This window comes from Chroicocephalus ridibundus, chromosome 2 (genome assembly GCF_963924245.1).
Source record: "Chroicocephalus ridibundus chromosome 2, bChrRid1.1, whole genome shotgun sequence".
Taxonomy (NCBI): domain Eukaryota; kingdom Metazoa; phylum Chordata; class Aves; order Charadriiformes; family Laridae; genus Chroicocephalus; species Chroicocephalus ridibundus.
The window spans coordinates 47,060,933-47,085,673 of record NC_086285.1 but is presented as its reverse complement, the minus strand read 5'-3'; the positions used below and the strand labels follow the sequence as shown (position 1 = coordinate 47,085,673).

Sequence of the window (24,741 nt, the reverse complement as noted above, 5' to 3'; positions counted from 1 at the left end):
TTTAGACAAATGTAGCTTTAAATGTGACTTCTAGAACTATGAGGAGGTTTGTGGCTGCTAATCATTTCTAGCCTGGCATGGTGACTTGTCCCCAAGTATGTACTTGCAGGATTAGTGACTGAGCCATCAAGTACTGCACGTTTCAAACACGACTAAATACAGCAATTGTTTAATTTTCAAGAGGAAGTCATCTTGAGGAAAACTCCTGTTTTCAGAAGCACTGACTTGTTAGTTTTTAAAATCTAATTTTCTGGAACTTAGTCTTTGAAAGACGATAGGTTTGTAACTATATATATTTTTTTTCCTTGTGACTTACAGGAAGACTTCAAAAATTAATGGCATTGAATATGTACCTTTCATGAGTGTTGATCTCAGGGAACGTTTTGCCTTCCCTATGCCATTTTCGTAAGTGTTATTCAATTACTGAAATTTACTTTTGTTTTTATTTCCAAAGCTTTCCCATACTTAGTATTTCTGTGGGATTGTTTTCAGAGTGTAAAATTGTTTAAACATCCTTTTAAGCATAATTCAGAAGATATTTAAATACTACCATTTTCTTCTTCCAATCTGATCTTAAAATTATTAAAGGACTATTCCAAGGAAGAGTGATATGTAACTGCTAAACCTTCATTCATGAGCAATAACAATATGTTAAGATTACACAGCCATAATAGACAAAGACGCTTGGGGTTGGTTGTTTTTTTGTGGTTTGTTGGTTGGTGAGTTTTTTTCCCCACTTAAGGCTTGTCAATCAGACAAGCCTCAATATTTTCAGAACTAAAGAAACTTTTTATTATCAGTTCATCGTATTGAAATAAAGTGAAGAATTTGAGTTTCTGCTGGTGTATGTGGCTTTTTGAAATTCCCTTCTCCTGTTCAGTCCCCTATGAAGGAAGCTCATGGATTTTATTTCATGTTTTTTGTATTTTTGCTTTTTTCCCTAAAAATCACAAACTTATCAGTAGTGTTCTTTGAAGTTGTTTTACAGCTCTGTATACAAAGCAGTGTAATTGTTCTGCACATATTCTGCACCATCTGTATGTCCCAGATATAAGATAAATTATATATAAATATATAAGACTGGACATACCATGAAAAACTTTCCTAAGCTGCTATTGATTTATTACTGCTATTTTCTCTCTTAAATCTAGTGATAAATGTGGGAAGTTACCATTATCCCCCAAACAGAAAGCAATGTTTGCCAAGTGGGTGCGACCAGATGACATAACAAATAACCCTACGATGATTTATACTGTATCAAGTTTCAGCATAAAGCAGGTAAATTGTTCCTGAAGAAAAATGTGAGCTGCTAGCAATTTATTGTGGGGGATATAAGACCTTCTTGTTCAAAAAGGAATCCCCAAATGTGACTGTGCTTTCCTTGGCTCTCATGAGATTAAATAAATAGTATCACTTCAGATTCCATGCATTTTCTAGCCATGAGAATAAACAGGCGTGTTAGCAGCGGAAGTGAAAAATTGGAATTTGAATTCCAGCTGCAAATCCTGTTTTCCAGAAATAGTGGTAGGGTTAGTATGGAAAAAAAGGCAAGGTGTACTCTGCAGCAAATTGTTCACTTAATTTACTGCATGGCAAAAATAATGAGCAAGACTTTTAATTTTTTTTATTTGACAGGAAGCAGAGTGCCCCGCTAAGGCTTAGCTTTAAGTTGCATATGGCCTAAGCTATTTTGAAATCAGCAATAGATTATGCTGTTGGATATGGTTTACAGTACACAGTGAGTTTTGGGGAGGAGGGAGTAAGTGTTAGTGAATCCTGAGGTATCTGCACTTGCCTCTGATTGTCATTAATAATTCTAACTCTAGTTTGCTCTGTAGGGGCCTCAGGTTGAGCAAGCATATGTTTCCTGCCTTTTTAGTAGTAACTTTACTTCTCTTAGTTCAAATCCTTTCCCTCTTGAAGGGAATTACTAACTGGCAATTGTCCTTCCCTCCACGTTATTAGTAAACCCTTCCCTCCACGTTATTAGTAAACCCTTCCCTCCACGTTATTAGTAAACCCTTCCCTCCACGTTATTAGTAAACCCTTCCCTCCACGTTATTAGTAAACATCCTCACTGTTTTTTCTTTTCTTTATAGACAATAGTATCAGATTGTTCTTTTGTGGCATCACTAGCAATCAGTGCAGCATATGAAAGAAGATATAACAAAAAATTGATCACAAGGTAAGTGTTGCTTTCTAAGATCTTTTCAGATTTAATGGTGTCAAGCTTTTGCAATATGTTCTATGACAGTTGGACACAGTAAAAACTAGCATTTGTTTCACCTTCGTCCCTCTGGGGCTCATGTGGCTTCAGCACTTCTGAGAGGGAAGCCAGCTTTATATAGATATGTAGACAGACACTGGAGTCTAACCTCAGATGTGCTTTGAGGACTAATAAATAGTTCGTAGGGTTTGTTTTGGTCTTTAATAGAAATTATACTTATGCTTTACAGGTTTATTTTCCTACTTTGCTATGCCAGCTGCTGTGCTACAGGTGGTCCATATTGCATCTCATTGTAGAACTAATGTTAACAGCACTATCTCAGTTCCCCTCGACTAGTGTCCTGTGATAAATTTGGTGTGGGTTTGACAGACTTTGCTGGGAGCCTGTTGCCAGACCAGTGTGTGAATGTTGTTACTGTATTTTAGTTTTTTTTGTTTTAACCTATATTCATTAGAACTGAACTTGTATTCTTTGCAAGGGCAGTGAGTTCTGCACTGTGTTCTCCTTCTTCAGATGTTTGATTTGTCATTCAGGCAAATACTATATTTATACTACAGATATGTAAATACCATTTGTTTAATAGTAAGATAAATTTATTTGCCTTGCTTCTGTTGGAGAAACAATGAGGTTACTTATGTTCTTTTTGTTAGTATATTAAACAGAGAACCGCAGCAACAGCAAGGCCTGAAAAATAAAACCAATTTAAACATCATGGCATTTTTACTAAATTTGAGTTGCTCTTTCATCAGAAATTCCATGTATATGTTCAATGTAAATTCCAGAAAGACTATGTTAATTGCACTCTTATTGTTATCAGCGTACGTAGAGCCAAGTCATTTATGTCACAATTTCCTCATCTTTTTTTTCTTTTTCTTACAGTATAATTTACCCTCAGAATAAGAAAGGAGAACCAGAATATAATCCATGTGGCAAATACATGGTGAAGCTTCATATCAATGGTGTACCTAGAAAGGTAAATGCTTTGGCGGGGGGGGACTTAATACTGTTACTGTTTGAGTCACATATTTTAAAGGCTTGATCTGCTTCACTGTGAAGCTATGCTTTTAATTGTTTTTTTAATTTAATTGTTAAGCCTTTTGAGATTCATTTTGGTTGTAAAGTTTGTAACAGAATGTAGGTATTTCTTCTACAGCCATTCATGAAAATAGCCGTACTCGCATTGAAATCATTGAAAAGTCTCTAAACAGCTTAAAAGAATTATGAAATCTATACAGGAACAAAATTATGCATCCCACATCTATGAATAGGGTGGTGTGCAAGCAATCCACTTTCCACTCTGACTTAGGAAGTTACAGAACTAAAAATATAGAGGAGGACATCCAGGAAGAGTATAGACATGGAGTGACCTTCGAGGAATAACTCGGATAACCACAGATTTTTAGTAAGGAGAGGAGATGCCCGAAGATATATGATAGAACTTCATAAACTCACAAAGAACTTCATTTTCTTTTCAGTGCAATACACAAGGACATAAAATAATGTATTTCTTCACATAATACTTAACTGTAGCACTGATTCTTGCAGATCATAGTGACTGATGAATGTTTATGGGAGTTCAAAAGTTGAGTGGTCATATTCACAGGGCAGGAGAGTACAGGGAAAGTCCTCAAAGGCCATTAATTGCTAAGATATAACCTCTGGGTCAGGAAGTCCTTGACTTGCAAAATTCCAGAATCTGAATTAATGTTTCGGGGAAGTATCTTTTATGTGCTTGCCTTGCGTTTAATACTTTTTCCAAAATATCTCCTAATGGCTGCCATTTGTTAGGATGAATGGCCACTTGCTCTTCTATGAAAAGGATTATTTATTCCTGCACAAATAGGATTTGACCACAGAAAATGTGCTGTGTTGGTAGCCTGGATTGGCACAGACTAATGTCAATGTGAAACTGAAACATCTGTTCTGGGAAACTGTTTCAAACCGCTACAAATACTGCAGTAACAATCTGTAATAATGCTGAATATATTCTACCTAATTTAAAGAAGAAATGTTAATGCTTTCACAACTGCTGCTATGGGTTGTTTTTCGTTTCCAGAAAGAAGAAATTTAAATCTGGAACTAGTGACTATGAAAGTGATGTGACACATAGTTTGTTTCCTTGTAGATAAATGACTTTATTTTTCTGATGGCTACCAAGCACAGTCCATGCTCTGTTTCCTAATTAGGTGAGGAATACTGTTAGGCTTTTCTTTACTTTTTATGCTTGTAATTACACTGAACATGTCTGTGGCTACCTTTTACAATAGATTTTAGACAGTTTACAAGAGCATACTGTCATGATCTCAATTTTACCTAGGGAAAAGCAAGGCAGGTGATCGCAGGTCACCCAGTGGACCAGTGCAAGTAAGAGCTGGCAACAGAATTTCTTGTTCATTTGGGCGAACCACTGCAGGATTGATAGAGGTGTCCACATGTGAGAATGATGGTCAGGTCTGGCTGTGTCTGAGAAGCTGTATTTTAATGAGAGCTTGGTTTTATTTTTTAAATACTTCTAAAACAATTTTATTAGCTTTATGATCACTTTCCATTTGTTTATTTCACACAGGTAATCATAGATGACCAGTTACCTGTTGATCATAGTGGGGAACTTCTCTGCTCTTATTCTAACAATAAGAATGAATTATGGGTATCGCTAATAGAAAAGGCTTACATGAAAGTCATGGGAGGATATGATTTTCCTGGATCAAATTCTGTAAGTACTAGACTATTTCTAAGATTTTCTAAAATTCCACTTAGATAATCTTGGGTCAAATAATTTTCCCTGTAGTCAAATCAAACTGAATTGCTTGGGCAGGCAAGTATTGGCTTCGCAGTTTTCTTAAATTTATTTTTTTTTTAATTTCTTTCTTTCACAAATATGCTTAGCTGTATTTGATGAGATTTATCCCATCAAAGTAGAATGAGCAAGATATCTTGGTGGGCAGACTTAATCTTAGTCCACTGACTGCAGGATTGGCACTTATGGTTGGGAAGTATATGTGTTTTGTATAGAGTCTAGATTAAAGTGATGGGTGAAGTCGTACATTTTTTTGCCCCTATCAATACTGCTGATCTCGGTTTCTAACTGTCGTTAAATAGGGCATCTCTCCCTCGTTAGGCAGAAGAGTCAGCTAGAAAAGGAACAGCCTAATCATTTAGTACATCTATATAGAGGGAGCAAGTACTTTGATCTGTGAAAGTTTGTTCATCAGATTGTTCCACTCATTTATATCAATATGTGATGGGTTCCTATAACATGGTTACTGAAGAAACAGTCATCATACTGCAGCTAGACTGACATGCAACTTATTCTGTCAAAGAGGGATGGTTTACCGAAATGAGTAGCCCGCATAATGTTCGCTTGTTACTTAGGAAGCATTTCTGATTTTAATTTAAAATTCTTTAACATTTTAACAGTATATTTTTTATATTCGTGGTGTTCTTCACTTTCTAATCACTGTCTTGATCATTGCATTCTTGGAGGGTATAGTAGATAATCATCACATTTTGAAAAATTATTATGGAGACAAAAGTCTCTGTGTATAAGGGGTAAATGTAGCATATGGTTTTATGTATATTTATGTCAGTGTTGGGCTGCTTTGTTTTGGAGGAGAGAAGCTGCTGAGACTAGCTGTATTTTATTCCCTTTGTTGTCCTCTAACTTGCTACCTGGAAAACCAACTTGACTTGTAACATTTAATCTCCACCTTTCCTACCCCTCTGCTTTCGACTGTATCATAGCTTCCGTCTATAATCAGGGTTGTGTCTTCTTAATCACACTTGTATAATCACACTTACTGGCTGGGTTGTGCTTGTAATTCCTTGAGTTCCCACCCACCAGTGCTCATTATTGACACGTCAAGCATTTTTAGTCTCTGCTCTTGCTTTGAGGAGTACAAAGCAAAAGAAAAGGGGATAAGCAATATATTTCAAGGAGATAAAATGAGGAGATTAAAGCCTCTTTTATGGAAATACGTGTCAGTGTCAGCGTTACCAAAAAGAATAAAAAACCCAAACCCTGAGCCTTAGAAGTAACACTTAAATTATTTAAAACGTGTATATAGTAACAGGTTCCAAATAGTGCTTCTGAGATTGTGCTTTAAAAGTCTGTGAATCAACAAAATAAATGAAACACATCATAGAGTTGAGCATGACTGATTATTCTCTTATGCTTCCATTACTCTGAAATTCCAGTTTGTTTCATCAGTTCTCTTTCCAGATTTTTTTCTTTTTTGAGAGGCTATTTGGAAATGTTCTAAACTAATCAAATAAGTTTGGGGGTTTGTTTGTTTGTTTTAATATAGTCTTAATCTTCAGCTTTTGATGTGTAGAGCTCTATTGTATCTTGTGTATACTCTGTTTCTTTCAAGGCACTTCTATAATTTGTGTACAGACATCATATGTTTATAGATGTAGTATCTATTCTGATTTCTTTTGAATGCTTGCATTTCAGAATATTGATCTTCATGCACTGACTGGTTGGATACCTGAAAGAATTGCTATGCACTCGGACAATCAAGCTTTCAATAAAGACAGTACTTTCAGAATGCTTTATCAGAGGTAGAAGTTTATTTTTTCTGAAGTAATTAAAATGCTTGATGTGTAGTAGCTGGGTTACCACTGTAAAAGCAATACCAGCACCACAGATCCTTTGATAGTGTTTCGATACTACTGCAAGTTGTGCTTTATAAAACCTCCATGTGTTTTCTGGAAGAAGTAAAATTGAGGTGTTGGTGTCATTGATAGAATAGAACAGTAAAATATTGTGGAATTTTGTATGAGATATATTTGAAGAAAAAAAAATATAAAGAAGAAAAATTAGCCCATTTCTTGATGAAGAAAACAGAATATAGAGTCAGAGAAGAGCATGTTAGAACCAATGTGCAAGTTCAAAGCATTTAAAAAGTAGAAGAAAACGTGTTCTGTGTTCCAACACAGTTCCCCAGAAGTTTGCTATTGATCTGCTGTCTTTAGCAAGAAGATATAATAAAGTATTTCTAAGCATATCACAAGATCTTTGTAATTGTGCCCCATTAGTAAATCTCCTGGAGAAGCAGCAAAAGTCTATCAAAACTGCAATACTGCTCTTCAGACCTACAATAACAATTCTACTTACAGTGAAAGATAAGGTTGTAATTTATAAATGTCAGCTAGCAAGTACTTTGATTTCCTTCAAAACTGTTTTGTGCAACCAGTTTCTTATGCGCTTCAATGCAGTAGAAGGGGGATAACCTGATGACTGAAACATCCGCGTTCATGATAAAAGAGCATGACTCTCTCTAGAGTGCTTCTTCAGTAGGTTAGGAGCTCTCTGTTGTCAACAACTTTGCAGATATTCTGGCATTGCAATTTGGAGTTGTGACTGCAATTAGGATGGGATCTAGCCATTATAGTATAAATGCTGATTTTTCTTTGTAAAACATATGGAATTTTGAAATTATATGAAAATGCAAATTTTTCACTTAAAGCCTATACTTAAATACTGAAAGAAAATAGTTCCACTTTCTCAGGCTTTTTCAGGAGTGATTTCTGCTGATAAAAAAACACCTGTATTCTAGTTTTTTATAAAGCAGGGTCACACTAATGGACAGTGTAAAAACATACTATTACAGTGTCTGGCAAATGTCAGTTTGCAACTTGCAAAATATTAATTAAGCTATTTTTCACCTCTTTTTGGGCAGATTTCACAAAGGAGATGTCCTTATCACAACAGCAACAGGGGTGATGTCTGAAGAGGAAGGAGAAAAATGGGGTTTAGTTCCAACCCATGCATACGCAGTCTTGGATATAAGAGAATATAAGGTATCAAGTAAAACTGAAGGTGTTTTCAGATGGCTGTTTGAAACTTGAAACAAGTTTGAAACTTGCTCTAATGGCTTATACAGTTTATTTTGTCTTAGTTCCATTGGCAAATTCCAGAAAGTTTAATGGTGCTGTATTTTCTTGAGCTATTGATCCATATTCCGTGTTAATACAAATACAAAAATTATCTTGACAAGATGAATCTGACATTTTATTTGTTATTTCATTAGGGACTTCGATTTCTTCAGTTAAAAAATCCCTGGAGCCACTTACGTTGGAAAGGACGATACAGTGAAAACGACACAAGAAATTGGACCCCAGATTTACAAAAATATTTGAACTTTGATCCCAGAACAGCTCAGAAAATAGACAACGGTAATAAAGCTTAAAAAGTCACTGTCTTTTCAGATAATGTAGATATTTGTTGTGTATCCCTGCAGGAAGGTGGAAAGGAATGCTTAAGCACAAGGAGTGGGAGAGTAAAACAGATACTAGAAACTAAATAGCCCAAAACTTTAGGAAGTTATTTCTGTATATAAAACTGTCACTTTGGGTTTGTCTGGGGTTTAAGTAGTCTGGACTGTTTAATGTATCTCAAATTAATTGAAAAGAAATTACCTCTCTGCTTAAATGCTTCTGTCTCAGTAGCTGGGCAGAGGGGAGTTCAGCGCAAAGATAACATTCTGGCAATAAGCTGTGTAATGCTGCTTTTTAATATGTGAATAGATTTTTTTTGTGGTTTTTTTTTCTCCAACATTTGCAAATATCTATCAACATGCTTACTGTAATCAGTATTTAAATTTGTCTTGCTTATATTTGAGGTTATGCACTGGAGGTAAGTGGGTTTTTTTCTTCCCTTGCATTACATTAATATATCTGTAAACAAATCTTTACATACATTCTGTTTCCAGCTGTAAGAGTATATTGAGATCCATTTTTGAGACAGTGGCATTACGATGTCACGGTCCAAAGAAACCACTTAGAATGATGCCTAGTGTTGTCCTGTCCTATCTTCCTTAGGGAACAGCAGAGTGGAGCACATGGAAAGGTGGCGTGGGTTTGCCGGTGGAAGGGCAGGCAACTGCTGATAGTTTAGAAATTCTGCAGAAGCTGCATTTTACATTCAGAGAGAGATAGATGTCTACTCTTTTTATAGTGTCCTAGTCGCTGTTTGTCTCTGTAAGGGAACCCTTTTGTTCAGTTACACTTTATTTTGACAACAGCATGCAGCCAAATCCATTAAATTATAGCATTTAATGATGAGCTTCATGCAAATGTATTAGAAAAACTTTTGATTTAAATATTAGAATAGCAGTCCTGGCTTTGTGACAGTTATGAGATTAGCTCATTACTTATTTACTGATTCATTCAGTGAGGAATTTATATCTGTAACATCTAATAGGTAAAATTTATATAAAATTACACTAATAGTTTTAAGGGAGTTGCTTCCTCTCACTGGATTTACATTCTGGTCTTGTCTAAACAGGTAGCTATTCTGACTGCATTTAATTATTTATTTTTTTTTAGTGCTGCAAGATCTGCAACTGCCTCTTTCAGAGACTTATAAGGCTGTTACCTTTTTGAGAGTTCGTTTCATCAGGAATCTGTCAGCTTGCAGGCGTTCTTGTTGGCTGGATTTGCAATTAAGGGAGCTACAGGGAATTAGAATAAATGCCCAAGAATATTCTAAAGATGAAGCGGATTCAGGGTGCTAAAACAAGTCACGTAGATGGTGAAACACCATAGAAACACATTGAAACGTACTCACATGCTGATTGAATACCTGATTGTGCTGGATGACTGCAGAAGTAGGTTGTTGAATTTGGGGAACCTGTTTGAAAGTGTAACTTCTTTTTCAGAAACCTAGGAAAGGGGAAGGAAAGTCAGAATGACCTAATGATGTCTCTTTCAATACAACAGATTCTCTCCTGCCTTCTGCGTAGTGCTTGAAACATAAAAGCATTCTGACAGCTTCAGAAAGTCCCTGATGATAGGCAGAGACTAGCTTTTTTTTCTTGATTTAACTTGTTTGTTTTGGGGCTTAAGTTTAAATTTAGAAATTTGGGCAATGCAGATGTTACTACTAAGTTTTACAGAAATGTGGGTTTATATAAGCTAGATCATTTGCCTGAAAAAAGACTTTTGAAAACCAAGTAAAATGAAGGTGTCTGGTAAGGAAACAATAACAGCATTTCTTTTTTAGGCATTTTCTGGATTGCCTGGGAGGACCTGTGCCAGTACTATGATGTTATTTATTTGAGTTGGAACCCAAGTCTTTTTAAAGAATCTACATGTATTCACAGGTTAGCCTAAGAAAAAAAGCCTTTGTGTCAATATCTGACTAAACGTTCTGATTTGGTGTTTCCTTCCTTCCATTCTTCCTAGTTACAGCTGAAGAGGTCGGACTACAACCATGCTCCCTTGAGCCTGACTTTACACTTTTAAATTCTAAGCCCAGGCTTTGTTTTTTGACTACTTCTGTAACATGGTTGAAACTTCAGTGACCTTCCTGATGGTGCTGTGGACCTAAGGTTATGTGACCAGATTCTGACCTCAGTGACAAATCTATTAGAATAGAAATCAGATTTTTGCGCCCTCTATGTTTTGCTTAAGCAGTCAGCAGACTGTGCTTGAGTGACCTAGCTTTTATTTGGAATTCATTTTCCTGGACAGTTGCAAGTCATTTGTGCAGTGCATGTTGTTTTTACAGGGTGTGTTGACTGATGTCACGAGTAGTTTAACTACTTTCACTTCTCACCAGTCATAGTTATCATAAGTAATCTTCCTTGCCTGCTGACTTTTTTTCTGAGCATACCCGCTTCCTAGCTAGTATCCATCACATTCAGTCTTTTTGTCACAGGGTTTGAGGTTAAGTGTGTCTCAGTTCCTGAAAGCAAGACTTTCTCTATTTTTCCACTCCACTATACTGCACTTCACTGCTGCTTCCACACTGTTTCTGTGTATGGTAGCTCTGCACAAGCTCCTTCATCCATAGTACAACTGCTGAGCTTTATCTGTAAAGGCTCCTTCCATCTTTTTGTTCAAATTAATTCTAAAATACACTGTGGTGATGTAATAAGATGAGGTAATGTGTATATGCTAATCTCAAAGCTCACCTACTTACTGGTCTGTCTGTCTCTCTATTATTTTTCGTATTCATCATACCTCTGTATAGGGAAATGCCTAGCTAAGTGGCAATTGCCATAAAAAGTGGAGTAATGATGGTCATAATTTGAAGCTTAGTTAATAATGCAGCCTTCCACACATGCTGTTGAGTTTTGAAAGTGTGGGAGGGTCAGTGGGATTTATGAACAGTTTTATCCATTTCTGTTCCCAGCGTACCACGCTTTGCATGCAGTCATCAGCACTTTTGGATTTTTCAGACCTTATTTTCCTTGTCTAGACAGTTCACGAGGCAGCAGGCAGATTTTGCAATAGGGTACCTCAAAGATGTATTTATTGGTTTTTTTTAGCACTTCATGCAGGAACCCTTCCAAACATAAACCAGATCAAATTTTAAAAGAAAAATTATATGAATAAAAAACTGGAGGAAAAAAACGTGACAAGCTTTTGGAACTAACCATAACTTATATCTGGAGTCTTACGGTTACAAAAGCGTAGGTGTTTTTCCCTTAATTATAAATGTGGTGTCTGCCATCATCACAATAATTAGCTAGCCTGGACTCCCTGAACGGCTCAGCTTTTTCTGTGCCACACTGTTTGTATTTAGCATTTTTTATTGTCACATTTGTATTGTTCACTTATAAAACAAAATTCTTTTGACACTGATGTATTATGTAACCACTGTCACAGATTCCTGCAGAAAATTAACCTTCGGTAACTTTGTTACTGATAATGGATGGCTCTGTATATGTGTAGGATTTGGAGTTAGGTCTCAAAGCACCAATTAGTGTCTTACTCATCTAATAACATGTCTGTATTACTTCTAGTACTTGGGATGCAAAGCAAGGGCCGGTGAAGGACGCCTACAGCCTGGCTAATAATCCTCAGTACAAGCTTGAGGTCCAGTGTCCACAGGGTGGTGCTGCTGTCTGGGTTCTGCTTAGCAGGCACATCACAGATAAGGTGCCGGCTTATTTTTTTTTTTATGTTTTCTATATTCTGAGTTCTGTAATATCTTCTGTGAATTCTTTTTTTTTATATAGCTTTCTATGTTATTAGTATATTACTGCTTGTATTTTCATGTTCAAGTATGTACACCTATGTATACGTATGAATTTTAAATTCAGCGGGTATATGTAATTGTATACAGGATTGTTGAAACAGACGCAGAGTAAATTTGAGTGAGGTGATTATATTCACCATAAAGGTAATGAAATAACTCTGAACTGTTTTAAGTTAAATTAGTGACACTTTGTTTATTTCAGGTATTTTTTTTAAAGAACTGGATCTTAGTAAATACAAATATCAGCGATGTGGTGATCGAAGGGGATGATAGAATGTGTACTTGATTCTGCTGAAGCATTAGTTGCATTCCATGGAAGTGTACAAATCTGCTTGCTTTGTGTTTTTTATAGGATGACTTTGCACACAATCGGGAATTCATTACAATGGTTGTATACAAGACTGATGGCAAAAAAGTTTACTATCCAGGTTAGTGTACCTTAATTGTCAAGAAGGTGATGTTAGAAATAAATGAAGAATTGCAAGGGATTTCGTGGAGAGGAAAGGCACTTTTTTCTTTAAAACTGGATGCCTCAGTCTAAGAGGTCAATCTTCTGAAATAGTTGTTTAGCTCTGTTTGACCACCTTCAGCAGCCTACACAGAAGGAATAAACCAAGCTGTACATGTTGGAAGCACACTAAGAGGTCTACACAGTTCTGCTGACACTTCTTACGGCACAGTATTTTCTTTATTGTTCTGTTGATTTTGCACTGGCAGTAGTTAATGCTTAGAGGGAACAGATACCGTGCTTCTGTTTATCTGATAGCATAGTTATTTCCTAGATTTGTGAAATTATTTTAAGGTTTATAGCTTCTACTAAATGAAAATAATCAAGGTTAATTGTTACAGAATCACAGAATGGTTTGGGTTGGAAGGGACCTTAAGGATCATCTAGTTCCAACCCCCTTGCTCTGGGCAGGGACACCTTCCACTAGACCAGGCTGCTCAAAGCCCCATCCAACCTGGCCTTGAACACTTCCAGGGATGGGGCATCCACAGCTTCTTTGGGCAACCTGTTCCAGTGCCTCACCACCCTTACAGTAAAGAATTTCTTCCTGATTTCCAATCTAAATCTACCCTCTTTCAGTTTGAACCCATTACCCTGTGTCCTATCCTAACACTCTCTGCTAAAGAGTCCCTCCCCATCTCCCCTGTAGGCCCCCTTTAGGTACTGGAAGGCTGCTACAAGGTCTCCCAGGAGCCTTCTCTTCTCCAGGCTGAACAACCCCAACTCTCTCAGCCTGTCCTCATAGGAGAGGTGCTCCAGCACTAGTGTTCTATGAACTTGGCTTAGCAAAGTACCTAAGCAAGTTCATAAGATACAGCTGAACACTTCAATGTATTTCAAAGTATAGGTAGGATTTGGCCTGTTGCTTTTACAGGTAGGGAACCTCTTTAGAACCAGGATTGCATTCAGGTAGCTGCTCATGCAACAGGTATTAGCAACAGTTAATTAGAGAGTAGCTTTTTTAATTCCTTTTCACCAAAGAGTGGAATTTGTGGGGTTTTTTTCCTATTGGAATGGCTGATAGGGACTGCATTGTTCGTCTCTGGTCTTGTTCAGTGAACTCTGCTGACCAATTACCCTAGAATCCAAGCTGTCTTTCTGCAGAAGACATCTGTTGAGACCTGACCAAATCATCACCTGTTTTTGCAAGAGGTGATCTTGTTAAAGCATCTGCTTGTCCTTCCAGCCCAAGACGTGGTTTGAGTTGCTAGTACTTGTAGCAGCGCTTATTTTACATGCTGTCTTACTGAAAACATTCTGAAGTGGGCAAATGAAACACGTTTGTGTAGTGGAGGGAGTTGCTCAGTTGTGCTTGAAAGAGACAGTCTTCCAGCAAGACCACTAGCAAGAACTGGATGATTCATATGTTTTGTCTCGCTACCCAAACTCTTTTGTAAACTTTTAATCTCATGAGCTCAAACTCTTTTAAAACCTTTTTCCATGGAAGTAGATTGGTCAAGCTGCAGTATTACTTTTACCATCTGTTAAAATGAGATCAAAACAAAGCAGGTTAATCCTTTGGCTGCGAGGCAGAGATTTCCCCTTCCTAAGCTTCTCATTGTTTTATATTAATCCTTTCCACTCTCCCATGTTGCTTTGTGGAAGAAAATAAAAGGACCTGATCCTGGGCCTATTGAAGTAATTGGCCAGACTTGTTCCTGCTTCATTGAAATTAAAAGAAGTCTGGAAAGAACCAATTAGAGGCCAAATAACAAATTACACTGTCTAATTGTATAAGCAAATATTTGGGATGTTTATAGTAAGTACCACATGTGCATTGGTAGTGGGATGCAAATACATTTGTGTAATGATCACAAGGATTCTGAGAGAGAGAAAGTGTGTGTTAGTTAAAGAAATTAACGTGTTTCAAAGCTTGCATTTCAGCAGTTTGCATTCTGGAACTGTACAGACAATGGAGAAAGAACAGACCCTTCAGAGGGATTTTTAGAGAGTTCTCAAACGTTCCTTATGTTTCTCTTTAAATTTCAACATAATCACAGTAGGTCTCGTTTGAATAGGTCTCCCCACATTGGTGGGAGATCAATATAGCAGTTCTTGAAAGTCATTGGATTTAAGCTGTAATTTCAAGTGCAGAATTTGTGTCTTGTCATGTGTGGTGTACCTCTCCTGAAAATGACAGTTGCTGTCAAGATTATCTGTCCTTTTTATGAGCAAACGTTGAAGCTCTGTTCTTTCGAAGAGCACTCAGGCGTGCTTACAGTCTAACCTTGGTACCAAAAGTCTGACTTCCCTGACAAAATTCACTGATATAAAATGGCTAAGAAGTTTACTGAGCTGGGGGATTTTTTTGGTGAGGGAAAAGTCTTCTTCCCTTTTTTTTTTTTTTTTTTTTAGCTGATCCTCCTCCGTATATTGATGGTATTCGGATCAACAGTCCTCATTATCTGACCAAGATAAAGCTGACCTCTCCGGGGACACATACGTTTACCTTAGTGGTGTCCCAGTACGAGAAACAAAACACTATCCATTACACCATCAGGGTACGTAGTGTTGATTTCATTGTGAATGTAAGCAATTAAACTATAAAGTGTCCTTTATTTGTAAATTTGATTAAAAAAGTGTGATTCTGGATCGATACTGTTATTTCTGGGGAGGGAGGCTGTGAATGATGGAGCAGAACCACTGGATAAAAAGTGCTTGATAATGTTCTCCATTGCAGTTAAGACAATATAGCGTGTGTGTGGGTTTAGTAATGAAATTTTAGTAATTAAATCAGCTGAAGAATACTTTAATTTCCTAGAATAAAAAAAATAATATCTGTGTACAGGCAGAGCATTGGCTTTCTACATGTCCAAAATAAGCCTATTTTAGATTCAAGTTAAGATTTAAAGTTTTTTGACTTATCTAAGTCCTTGGACTCAGTATTTGGGTTTTTCTGTAACTGCTGAGTCATGTGATGATCAAGACTAGATGTCTGTCCCTGAAAAAAGTAAAATACAGATTGTTTCAATTTTGTTGGTTTTTTTTTTCAGTAAAAATTTAAGTAGAACTAAGTCTTCTTAGTCCCAGCACAATTCTGGATTTTGTGTTTCAGATGGGGTCGTCTGAGTAACACAGGCATGTAGTGAACAAGAATTTTAAAATGATGTGTAGGCAATTCTGCCTTTTTTTTTTTTTAACATGTTATGATTTCATATGAAAAGTGCAAGATGATTGTGTGACCAGCTGCTTCTTTTACAACACAGGTGTATTCCTTGTGCAAGTTCACCTTTTCCAAGATTCCTACACCCTACACCATTTCGAAACGGGTAAAGAAATATTTTTCCTTTATGGGTCACTGGATAGTAATTCTGGTTTGGCTTTTCTATATTTGAGATATACAAGGTTTTAAAATATATTTTTATATTACTGCCAAAAAATGTCAGCTTAGGCCATCTTCTGACAGGTGAAACTTCTTAACTAAAGCTTAATCTAAGCGTTATTAGCACAAGACCAATCCTGTACTCAGGTTACATGTAATTTGCCAAACAATTAGCCGCACTGTTAGCATACTTCATACCAACATAGAAGTCGTTGGGCTGTCTCACTCTGTTCACACCACTCTGTGTGGATGGTGGCTTAACTTTCACCAGCATTTGGTATATGATCTCCTCCTTTGTTGCAGGGTGTGTTGTTATCTCTGTACCATTGCAGAGAAACTGTAAAGCCTTTGTAGAACAGGCTGGCCTTTAGAATAACAAGCTGTATCCTAATATGTAATTACTCTGCAGAGATCAGATTGTCTGCAGAGTGAAAACCCTGCAAGAGCGTTGCTAATTTTCCCCTTGAGAGTGTTGCGTGATTTTCTTGGAAGAACTCTTGGCATGATGGGACAGAATCAGCAATGGCAAACCAAAGGCACCAGTGGCAAGACTGACAAATGGATTTAGGATGGTGATATTGCGATACATCACTGTTCCTAAATTTCGCAAAGACATCTCAAAGGTCTGTAACCTTTGGGATAAGAACTCATGTTGCCAAACAGGATCAAGGCAATATACCCATGGTACACTTAATGTAGAAATGCTCCCTGGGAGTACAGCAGAAGGGGAAAGAGCAAAAAAACTTGACTGAAATTAAGTCAGAAGCCCAGGCGGTTTTGGGGCCAGCTGCTGTTCATATTTCAGCTGTCAACATGAGCTGCAGTTATACCTTCTTCAGATGAAGTATAAATATAGCCAAGAGCTCACAGGATAAAGTAACTTGCATGTATTTTCATGTATTAGCAATTTTATCCTCAAGAAAGAATAAACCAGCAGCTGTTAACTTTAATCTCTGTACCTACCATGCGTACCCTGGGGAATCCTACTATAGGCAGAAATCTTCTGTCCAAGCAGTAACTTCTTCAGGAAGAGAGAAACAAGGCTAGCCTGAGCCACAGTGGAACAGTCCATTTTCTAGGACACTCGTGCCTGAAGCCAGGGATTACATTGCTTTGTGTGGTCAGGGGACCATGTCAGCTTGCAGCTAGGCTCTTGGGTTCAGACAGTGTTTTCTACCAGCTGGTATTTCTGGGACAGCCCCTTGAAGCTAGCCTGTTCTGGAGAACTGTAAGTGGCTAGAGAGATTCCTGGGAACAGTGAGAAAATTTCCTTGGTGCTTCCAGAAATCATTGTCATTTTTAGCTCTTAAAATCTGGGCTTAGTTTGGGGGAGTGCTTGGGAGATAGATAGAACCATAAAATCATTTAGATTGGAAAAGACCTTTAAGGTCATCAAGTCCAACCATTAACCTAGCGCTGCCAAGTCCACCACTAAACCATGTCCCCAAGCACCACATCTACAGGTCTCTGAAATACCTCCAGGGATGGTGACTCAACCACTTCCCTGGGCAGCCTGTTCCAATGCTTGACAACCCTTTTGGTGAAGAAATTTTTCCTAATATCCAACTTGGGGGCAACTTGGGGCCCATTTCCTCTTGTCCTGTCGCTTGTTACTAGGGAGATAGAAGGTTTAAGAGGTCAAAAACTCATTGAAGGTGACCAGCCTGTTTGAAGCAAGACATCTGTTTTATGTTGTATTATATTTCAAAAGAAAATTAAGTATATGGAAACCTCCTGTTAATTATTTGAAGATGTCCGTCTAGTATTCAAATAAAAGGCATGTTCTATCTATCCAAGGCTGGCTCTGTGTATAACTAAATACAAAAAGTTGCCTGTGCTTAATTCTTATTTGGTGCTTGCTCAGAAGTCATCACATTTAAAAAACAAGCAGATAACTAATTCACAGTTTACCAGTGAAAGCAATTTCTGTTAGATGTCTTATACTGAAGTTGAGTGGTCACCTCTGGAGCTCACCAAGCCCTACAGGGATTCCTGGAACTAAGTGAAGTGGAAAAGGTCTGGAAAGCTAACAGCAGCTTTAGGTTCCTGGGTAGTATCATGGTGGGGGGAGAAATCCCTCTTGCTTCCAAACTTGCCATGTTTGAGGTTTTTGGACACTGAGTAAAGAAATTAAATCACAAGAAAAAATGTTGCTCCTTGCTGATTTGACAGAAAGGGGTGGGAAGTAACAGGAGAAATGGATTTCGGCTCTAAATTTGTGTGAATGCCTGGCATGTCTTACAAGTCTAACCTTTCAGTTTAATGACTAGCAGGAGGAACTTGCAAACAGATGGCCTGTTTCTCAAAGTCTGAGCAGCTTTTTTTCTTCTTGTATGTCTTTGTCCTTGCGGAATCTGTCCTTAACGGATATCTTGTCCCAGTAATGCTGGTTCTCAGAGTGCACTGAGGTGAATGGACAGGATTGGAGGCAGCAATTTCAAAAGCAAAGGTTATAACACAAGTCACACTGTACTTCCTGTGCCACTGCTGTTGTTTCTCATTTAGCACAAGAGGAGTGTCTGAGCCAAAAAAATAACCCGCATATAGTCCAGTAGTCAGGGGATAGATGGGAACACAGATCCTTCGTTAGATGCAGTTCATAATGCTAAGAAACAGTCACTTGTTACTAATTTAATATAAGCTGAAAATAATACAGTACACTTTTAAGGAATCTAAGGCTTTGATCGAGGTGGGTAGAGGACTGCAGGGAAACCTTCTGAATGTTTAACACAGTCTTTCACTTGCACTTTAAAAATTAGGAGAGATTACTAAAGTCAGTGACCTCTAAAGTGAGAGGAGCCTCTACTCTTCTTTGTGTGTATAAATAAGCAATAGAAATCCTCAGGATATAAAGTATTTTCTACGGAAAAATTTTTTTGGCTTCTTTCAGGTTAATGGACAGTGGAAAGGTCACAGTGCTGGAGGATGTGGAAACTTCAGAGACACCTACAAAAATAACCCCATTTATCAATTCCAGCTGGACAAGAATGGGCCATTATTAATTGAACTACGGGGACCAAGGTTTGTAGAGAATAAGCGTGCATCAACACAGCAAGAGTATTATGCGCTAAAGATAGAGCTTCGCCAGTGTCCTCCATGGGGAGGGTGGGAAGCTCCCTGAAAATCCAGAAGACAAGGTATGGGAGGTGGCTCAGATTTAGTACAACTTATGTTTCGAACTTCACCATCCATACTGATTTAAACCTGCACATTTGCTACTAAGGAAATTCTTGACCTACAAGGAAAGCAGGAGCCTTCTTTGTCTTTAGTTTTGGGATCTGAGCAGAGCTTGGCCTTTCACAGAAGGGAGGAAGGTACAAAGGACTTTCTTCTTCCTCTTAAAATTAATTATCATCATAATTCCTTTTCTTTTGTAGTAGAGTTAGTATGCAGGGTACTAAACCCTTACAGGCTATTATATAGTGGCCTGTGCAGTGGCTTCAGCTCTGAATGTGCATTTACTCTGCTGCTAGCAGGCCAGGAGAAGTATTGGGTGTCAGTGCCCTATAGAGTAGACCTAAGCAGGTCAAATTCCTTTGGCAAAATTTGTGATCTACCTCAAAATAGCAGCATACGGCGCTTCTAAATAGCAACATCGCCTGACATGCGGTCAAGTGTTTATCTTTTGCAAAGCTGTAAGGTGGGCCCCACAAAATAGCAGCACTTTTCTATCCATCCTCCCCTTTTTGAGGAAACTCCTTCTCTAATGAAATGAATATGAGTGCAAAGGTGTGATTATACTGTTCCACTAATTGAGTGGGGTTTTGTATGCATTTTTTTCTTTTCTGCACTTGCAGATCCTATTTGGGTGGTTTGAATGACAGGGGCAATGGTGCCTGTCACATGCGTTAACAGGTAGTAGACAAACCCTCCCGAGTTATAGTGCAACATGAGAAATTCTGCTGAGATCACTGACATCGATTCCTCTGACAGCGATCAGATCACACCCCAGGATCTGTGCCATGTGGCACCCGAGTATGTCCCCACACGTTTAACCACTTCAAGTCTGCTTAAATGCAGAGGTGGATTTCTAGCAGGCATGTTCTGTATAGTCTAGTTCTGAACCTGAAATGTGTTCCATCTTCCTCCAAATTCTACGTTTGTGTCATGATAAGTTTGACTTAATGTTTCTGTCACAAATGTGACAAAACTTTCAGATGTCTTCCAGTTACACTGTGTAGTTTTTAATAAATAACCCTCTTCATGGTAATCCTGAGGACCCAAATAACTAAAGTAACGGGTCTGTCACGTCACTTGCAGGCAATACAGCGTTGGTTTTGAACTCGTCACGGTCTCAACAGTAGGAGATCCTGGTTCCTATGGCTTTCAGAAGAAGAGCAGTGGTGACTACAGGTAATACTCGCTTAATGAAGTCTTAGAGGTTTGAAACGTACTTCAGGTGTTAGTTCTAACAGGTGCTTTCTTTTATTGTAGGTGTGGATTTTGCTACTTGGAAGTGGAGAACATATTTGCTGGAGTTTACAACATTATCCCCACCACATTCCTGCCTCAGCAAGAGGGTCCTTTTTTCTTAGATTTTAACAGTGTTACTCCTATTAAGGTATCGCAGCTGCAGTGAGGAGACAGATCTGCGCGTTAGCGTTTAAGGAGGTGGTTTTGATCTGTCCTACAGTCTCAGAACAGGTGAATAACTCGTACTGCACATATGCATAAAAGAAAATTACATTGAAAGTTATAACCAAAAGCATGGAATCACCAATTAGCCAGTTAATTGTGGTAGACAATTAGCTGTGGGTTTTGCTGCTACGGTATTGGAGTGAGCACTGTTCAACAGCTTGTGAACAGGCTAAAATGCTTAAATGAACTGACAGGATTCAATTTATTGCAGTTTTTCCCCACTTCAAATCAAAGTCTAGTGAGTTAAGAGGAAAAAATAAATAACATAAAAATTCTCTTCTCCCAAAATACAGGGTATATGGGTTTAAGATTTTATTCTTAAAAGTAAACATGTAAGGAAAAAAAATATGCTTGTGTACTCTGCTTATTCAGTCTCAGGACCAACTAGCTTTGACTACATATTTGTGCTGCTATTTATCTTGAATGTTTTCAGCATTGAACTAATTCTTGCATCTAAAAGTAAATTTGCTACTGCTGAGCATGTGGTATTCCAAACTAACACGCTCAGAATATGTGTATAGGGTAAAGGAAAAAAGGAAGATTCGCACCTTAGCTAATCCTAAAAGAAAAGCAATGGCTTTGCTGGTGTTACATGTACTTTGAGAGCTGTTTTATTTCGTATCTATATTACTTTATACATAATATTACAGCACAAGGTGCTCTATGGCTTTCTTCATACTAGCTGCAAGACCCAGCTCGATGCAGATCAGCAGTAAATTAAGGAGAGGAGCCAGCAGCAGTGTACAGACAGCGCAGCTCACCCTTCGTTTAGCGGGTGGGAGAGGTTTTACATCTAAAGCTGCACTATAAAATTCTCTGTATCTACTGAGGTGGTCTCATTTGCTGGTGGGAGGAGGTAGGCAACCACCCACCATCAGCATCCCAGCAAAGGAATGTTTTAGTCTCAATATTTTTGTAAGTATTCAGCTTGTAGGGGAAGGATCTTTTAAACCTCTCCCCCCTAATAAACCACAGCTGCAAGAAACGCACTTGCTGATCCTGTTATACAAGGCATCTTTTAAAAGGTACCTTTTTCTTTTAAGCTGAAACCAGTGAATGAATTGAGCGCTTGGCCAGTGTCATCAATAGGAGTTGCGTCAAAGGTCTTCAGAAAATAGTGGAAGTGGGATTAGTCTAGAATAAGATTTAAAATTCCGCTAGACTGGACATTTGGAGGAGATGGTGTTTGTAAAACAGCCATCGGGAGTTCTCTGCCATTCAGGTTGGCTTGGCGGATTTCCAAGCAAAAGAAAGTGGCATTTAAATCTTATTTTAGAGCACAGGTATAATTTGGTCATTGGGAAACTGAGCACACGCTTTAAGGAGTACCAGAAATATTATCTGTGGGCTAAAATTGTTCCTGTGAAGTCTGCTATTAGCCCTCTCCAGAAAGTACAAGATGCCTTTTGTTTCATTTCCTTCATCAGACAGCTGCTTAACAAATGTCTAGCTTTAAAAGGGCATTGAAAACAAATGCCTTTCCGACTGCAGTTCTCTCAAAGACCATCTGGGCGAGGAAATTTGTGACGAGTTTGTCACAGTGTGACTGACTTACCTTCTTTTGCAGGGAAGTTTCTGATGATTATTGCAACCAATCAACACAGGGAACAGCACAGGCACAAGCTGAGCAAAAATTAGGTTTTCTGTGGTGATCCGTAGCTTTCAGGAATACGTGCCAAGGACTGCTTCATCCCCACAAAATTAAAGTTTCATTCAGCTCGCATTTTCCCTACAAATTTGTGTGAAATTAGCTCAGTCTAAACCAGAGCAGCAGTGGAGGCTTGCATATATTTTATCACTTATGAAGTTAGAGGTAGTCAGGAAGTCTCAACTGAGTATATTTTTGACAGTACAAAAGGCAGAGGCCAGAACTACCAGCTTTCAGCTACAGGCTCTTGCGCATCCTCAGCTGTTTGAGATCAAGCTGGTAGCCTTGCCTACAGTAAAATCTGTTGTTGTTCTTCTATAGTTGGTTTCTACTCTGCAGGAGGGGTTTTTTTCTTTCCTTTTCCCCCTGCTGAGCACAATCTAATGCCAAAGCCTACGCTGGATGCAAGGGTAAAGCTCAGCTTCCATACTCTGCTAAACTATGTTCAGTATCAGCGTCCTTGATAAGGCAAGTCCTATTCAAACATTTCACGGGCTACTAGAATACCAACACTCAGGTGGAATATTTAAAAGGAAATTATAAATTCTAGATTGTGGTTGTGGCAAATTAATTTTACAACAAACTTTTCTCTCCCTTTTTTCTTTGAAAAAAAAAAAAAGTGTTCATGTAAGCACTTACGATTTGTCAAATACATACTTCTATATTTTTTTCCACAAATAAATCTGGAAAAAATTATTGGAAATTGAACCGATCCTTAGATTTTTAACACAGCCTCAGGCCAACATCTAGGTTAAGCTTTTCTTGCCCTTATACCGTTTAATTTTTCAATCCATATGACAGAGAATATTAGATGCTGATGTAAGCATGGAAATGCTATGCAGCAAGACTTTTAGAAAGGAATAAGACCCGTGTGTGCAAAAATTTAAGTAGCTGCGCAACAGCTCAGACTGTAACAAAGGTACATGGGTCATGTTACTTCACTTCCAGTTAGACAGTCATGAACCTCTTGACCCTTAAATCTTCTCTGCCTGTAAACATGCAATTCGAGCTTTTAAACATTAAAATACTAAGGCCCATAAATTATACCACCCAGCATCCTGCCCTCTTAAGTTGTTTGTCCCACACTGTACAGTTCTGAGCTACCGCCTGAGCTAGAGAGTGGGGGGGGGCAACAGACAAAATGAAAGCCAGTTGCTGTCAGGGGCTTTAAGAAGTTTTACAATTTCTTTGAAAACTACTACCAAGAAATGATTTTTAATTCTCCATCAGTCGTGCAGAGGGATAACTGGAGATAGTGTCTTCAGAGTTCTGACATTCTGTTTACTTATGCACTGCAAAACCTTTTCTCTGTATTATTAGTATTTTTTTTTTAAATCCTACTTTAAAGCTCCATCCAAGCCCCCATAATGCTGCTGTTTATAGCTCAGGGTGAGACACCCCAGACACACACATCGCCCAGGTCGTTTTGTTCGGAAGACGTAGGTCAGTCCGTGGTCAATCCAACCCATCCCTTCTGAAAGACTGGGTGAGCGGTGGTACATGGATGAGTGGTGGTACACGGATGAGTGGTACCAACAGCTTCTATCCCATCTGCCCCGAGTCTGAGATTCAGCCCTTGTTTCCTGATGCAAGTTTCATGTAACTATTTTGTACAGTGATTATGCACTTGACCACACAATCGATGTGATGTTTGAGCAGCCAGCTGTTCAGAACTAAGTTTGTGTACATATGATAGAGATTTTCATCACTTAGTCAAAAAGGACATTTAGATTGTTTGATGATACCAAAGAGCAGTAGAATTCCGAGGTTAACATTTGCTTTATACATTCTCACTTCAGGACAGCTGAAGTGATCACGTATACTTTGATACACCAGAGGCTTATTTTTATACCCATGAAGGCAGCTACCATCATGTTACACATCAGAACGCAGAAAGAGCTCCAACTAGAGAAAGCTCATTCACTTTCCTGTAGTCCATAGTGATGTATGTTCATTTAAGTTTGTCATATTTATAATTATGGCTTTTATGAAGTTCAAAATAAAATGAGTTTTCCATTAATTTATTAGACACGCAGTTGTGCCTGTTTGCTTGCACGTTTGAAGCGTGGTTTACCTGCCAAGTCCAGAGGGTCGCCAAAGGAAGAAGGCTACAGCAAGATCTTTAAGAAACTTTTTATATCCTGCTGAACGCGAAATTAATTCATTGCTCAAGTGCAGGGAGTTTGGGTTTCCAGTCAGAACTGGCAAGATGAGAGGAAATCTGATGGCAAGAGAAGTTAAAAAAACCAAACACACCCCCAAAAAACCAACCACCACGAAAAAACTACCCAAATAACCCAGGAAAATGTAATAGGGGTTGACTGGCAAGTCCACAAAAATAAGATATTCAACCACAAATACCTCTGCTAATTTTTCTAACTGTACGCAGCACAGACAATAGCTGAACTAC

At 38.2% G+C, this 24,741-nt stretch overlaps 1 protein-coding gene across 3 annotated transcripts in view; it reads left to right on the top strand.

Annotated features, from left to right (window-relative positions):
- The window catches only part of CAPN7 (calpain 7), a 35,910-nt gene extending 11,552 nt beyond the window's left edge, over positions 1 to 24,358 (top strand). For 2 of the 3 annotated variants that reach the window (XM_063325286.1, XM_063325287.1), the window contains 16 exons: positions 319 to 405; positions 1,152 to 1,278; positions 2,100 to 2,185; positions 3,107 to 3,200; positions 4,794 to 4,940; positions 6,681 to 6,787; positions 7,909 to 8,029; positions 8,260 to 8,404; positions 10,233 to 10,332; positions 11,980 to 12,115; positions 12,568 to 12,643; positions 15,079 to 15,224; positions 15,930 to 15,992; positions 18,936 to 19,066; positions 20,306 to 20,398; positions 20,480 to 24,358. In XM_063325286.1, the coding sequence (XP_063181356.1) occupies positions 319 to 405; positions 1,152 to 1,278; positions 2,100 to 2,185; positions 3,107 to 3,200; positions 4,794 to 4,940; positions 6,681 to 6,787; positions 7,909 to 8,029; positions 8,260 to 8,404; positions 10,233 to 10,332; positions 11,980 to 12,115; positions 12,568 to 12,643; positions 15,079 to 15,224; positions 15,930 to 15,992; positions 18,936 to 19,066; positions 20,306 to 20,398; positions 20,480 to 20,624 (1,804 nt within the window). In that variant the 3' untranslated portion in view covers positions 20,625 to 24,358. The remainder of the gene's footprint in view (positions 1 to 318; positions 406 to 1,151; positions 1,279 to 2,099; positions 2,186 to 3,106; positions 3,201 to 4,793; positions 4,941 to 6,680; positions 6,788 to 7,908; positions 8,030 to 8,259; positions 8,405 to 10,232; positions 10,333 to 11,979; positions 12,116 to 12,567; positions 12,644 to 15,078; positions 15,225 to 15,929; positions 15,993 to 18,935; positions 19,067 to 20,305; positions 20,399 to 20,479) is intronic. The other variant, XM_063325288.1, reaches the window with a different exon arrangement.
- The last annotated feature ends 383 nt before the right edge of the window (positions 24,359 to 24,741 follow it).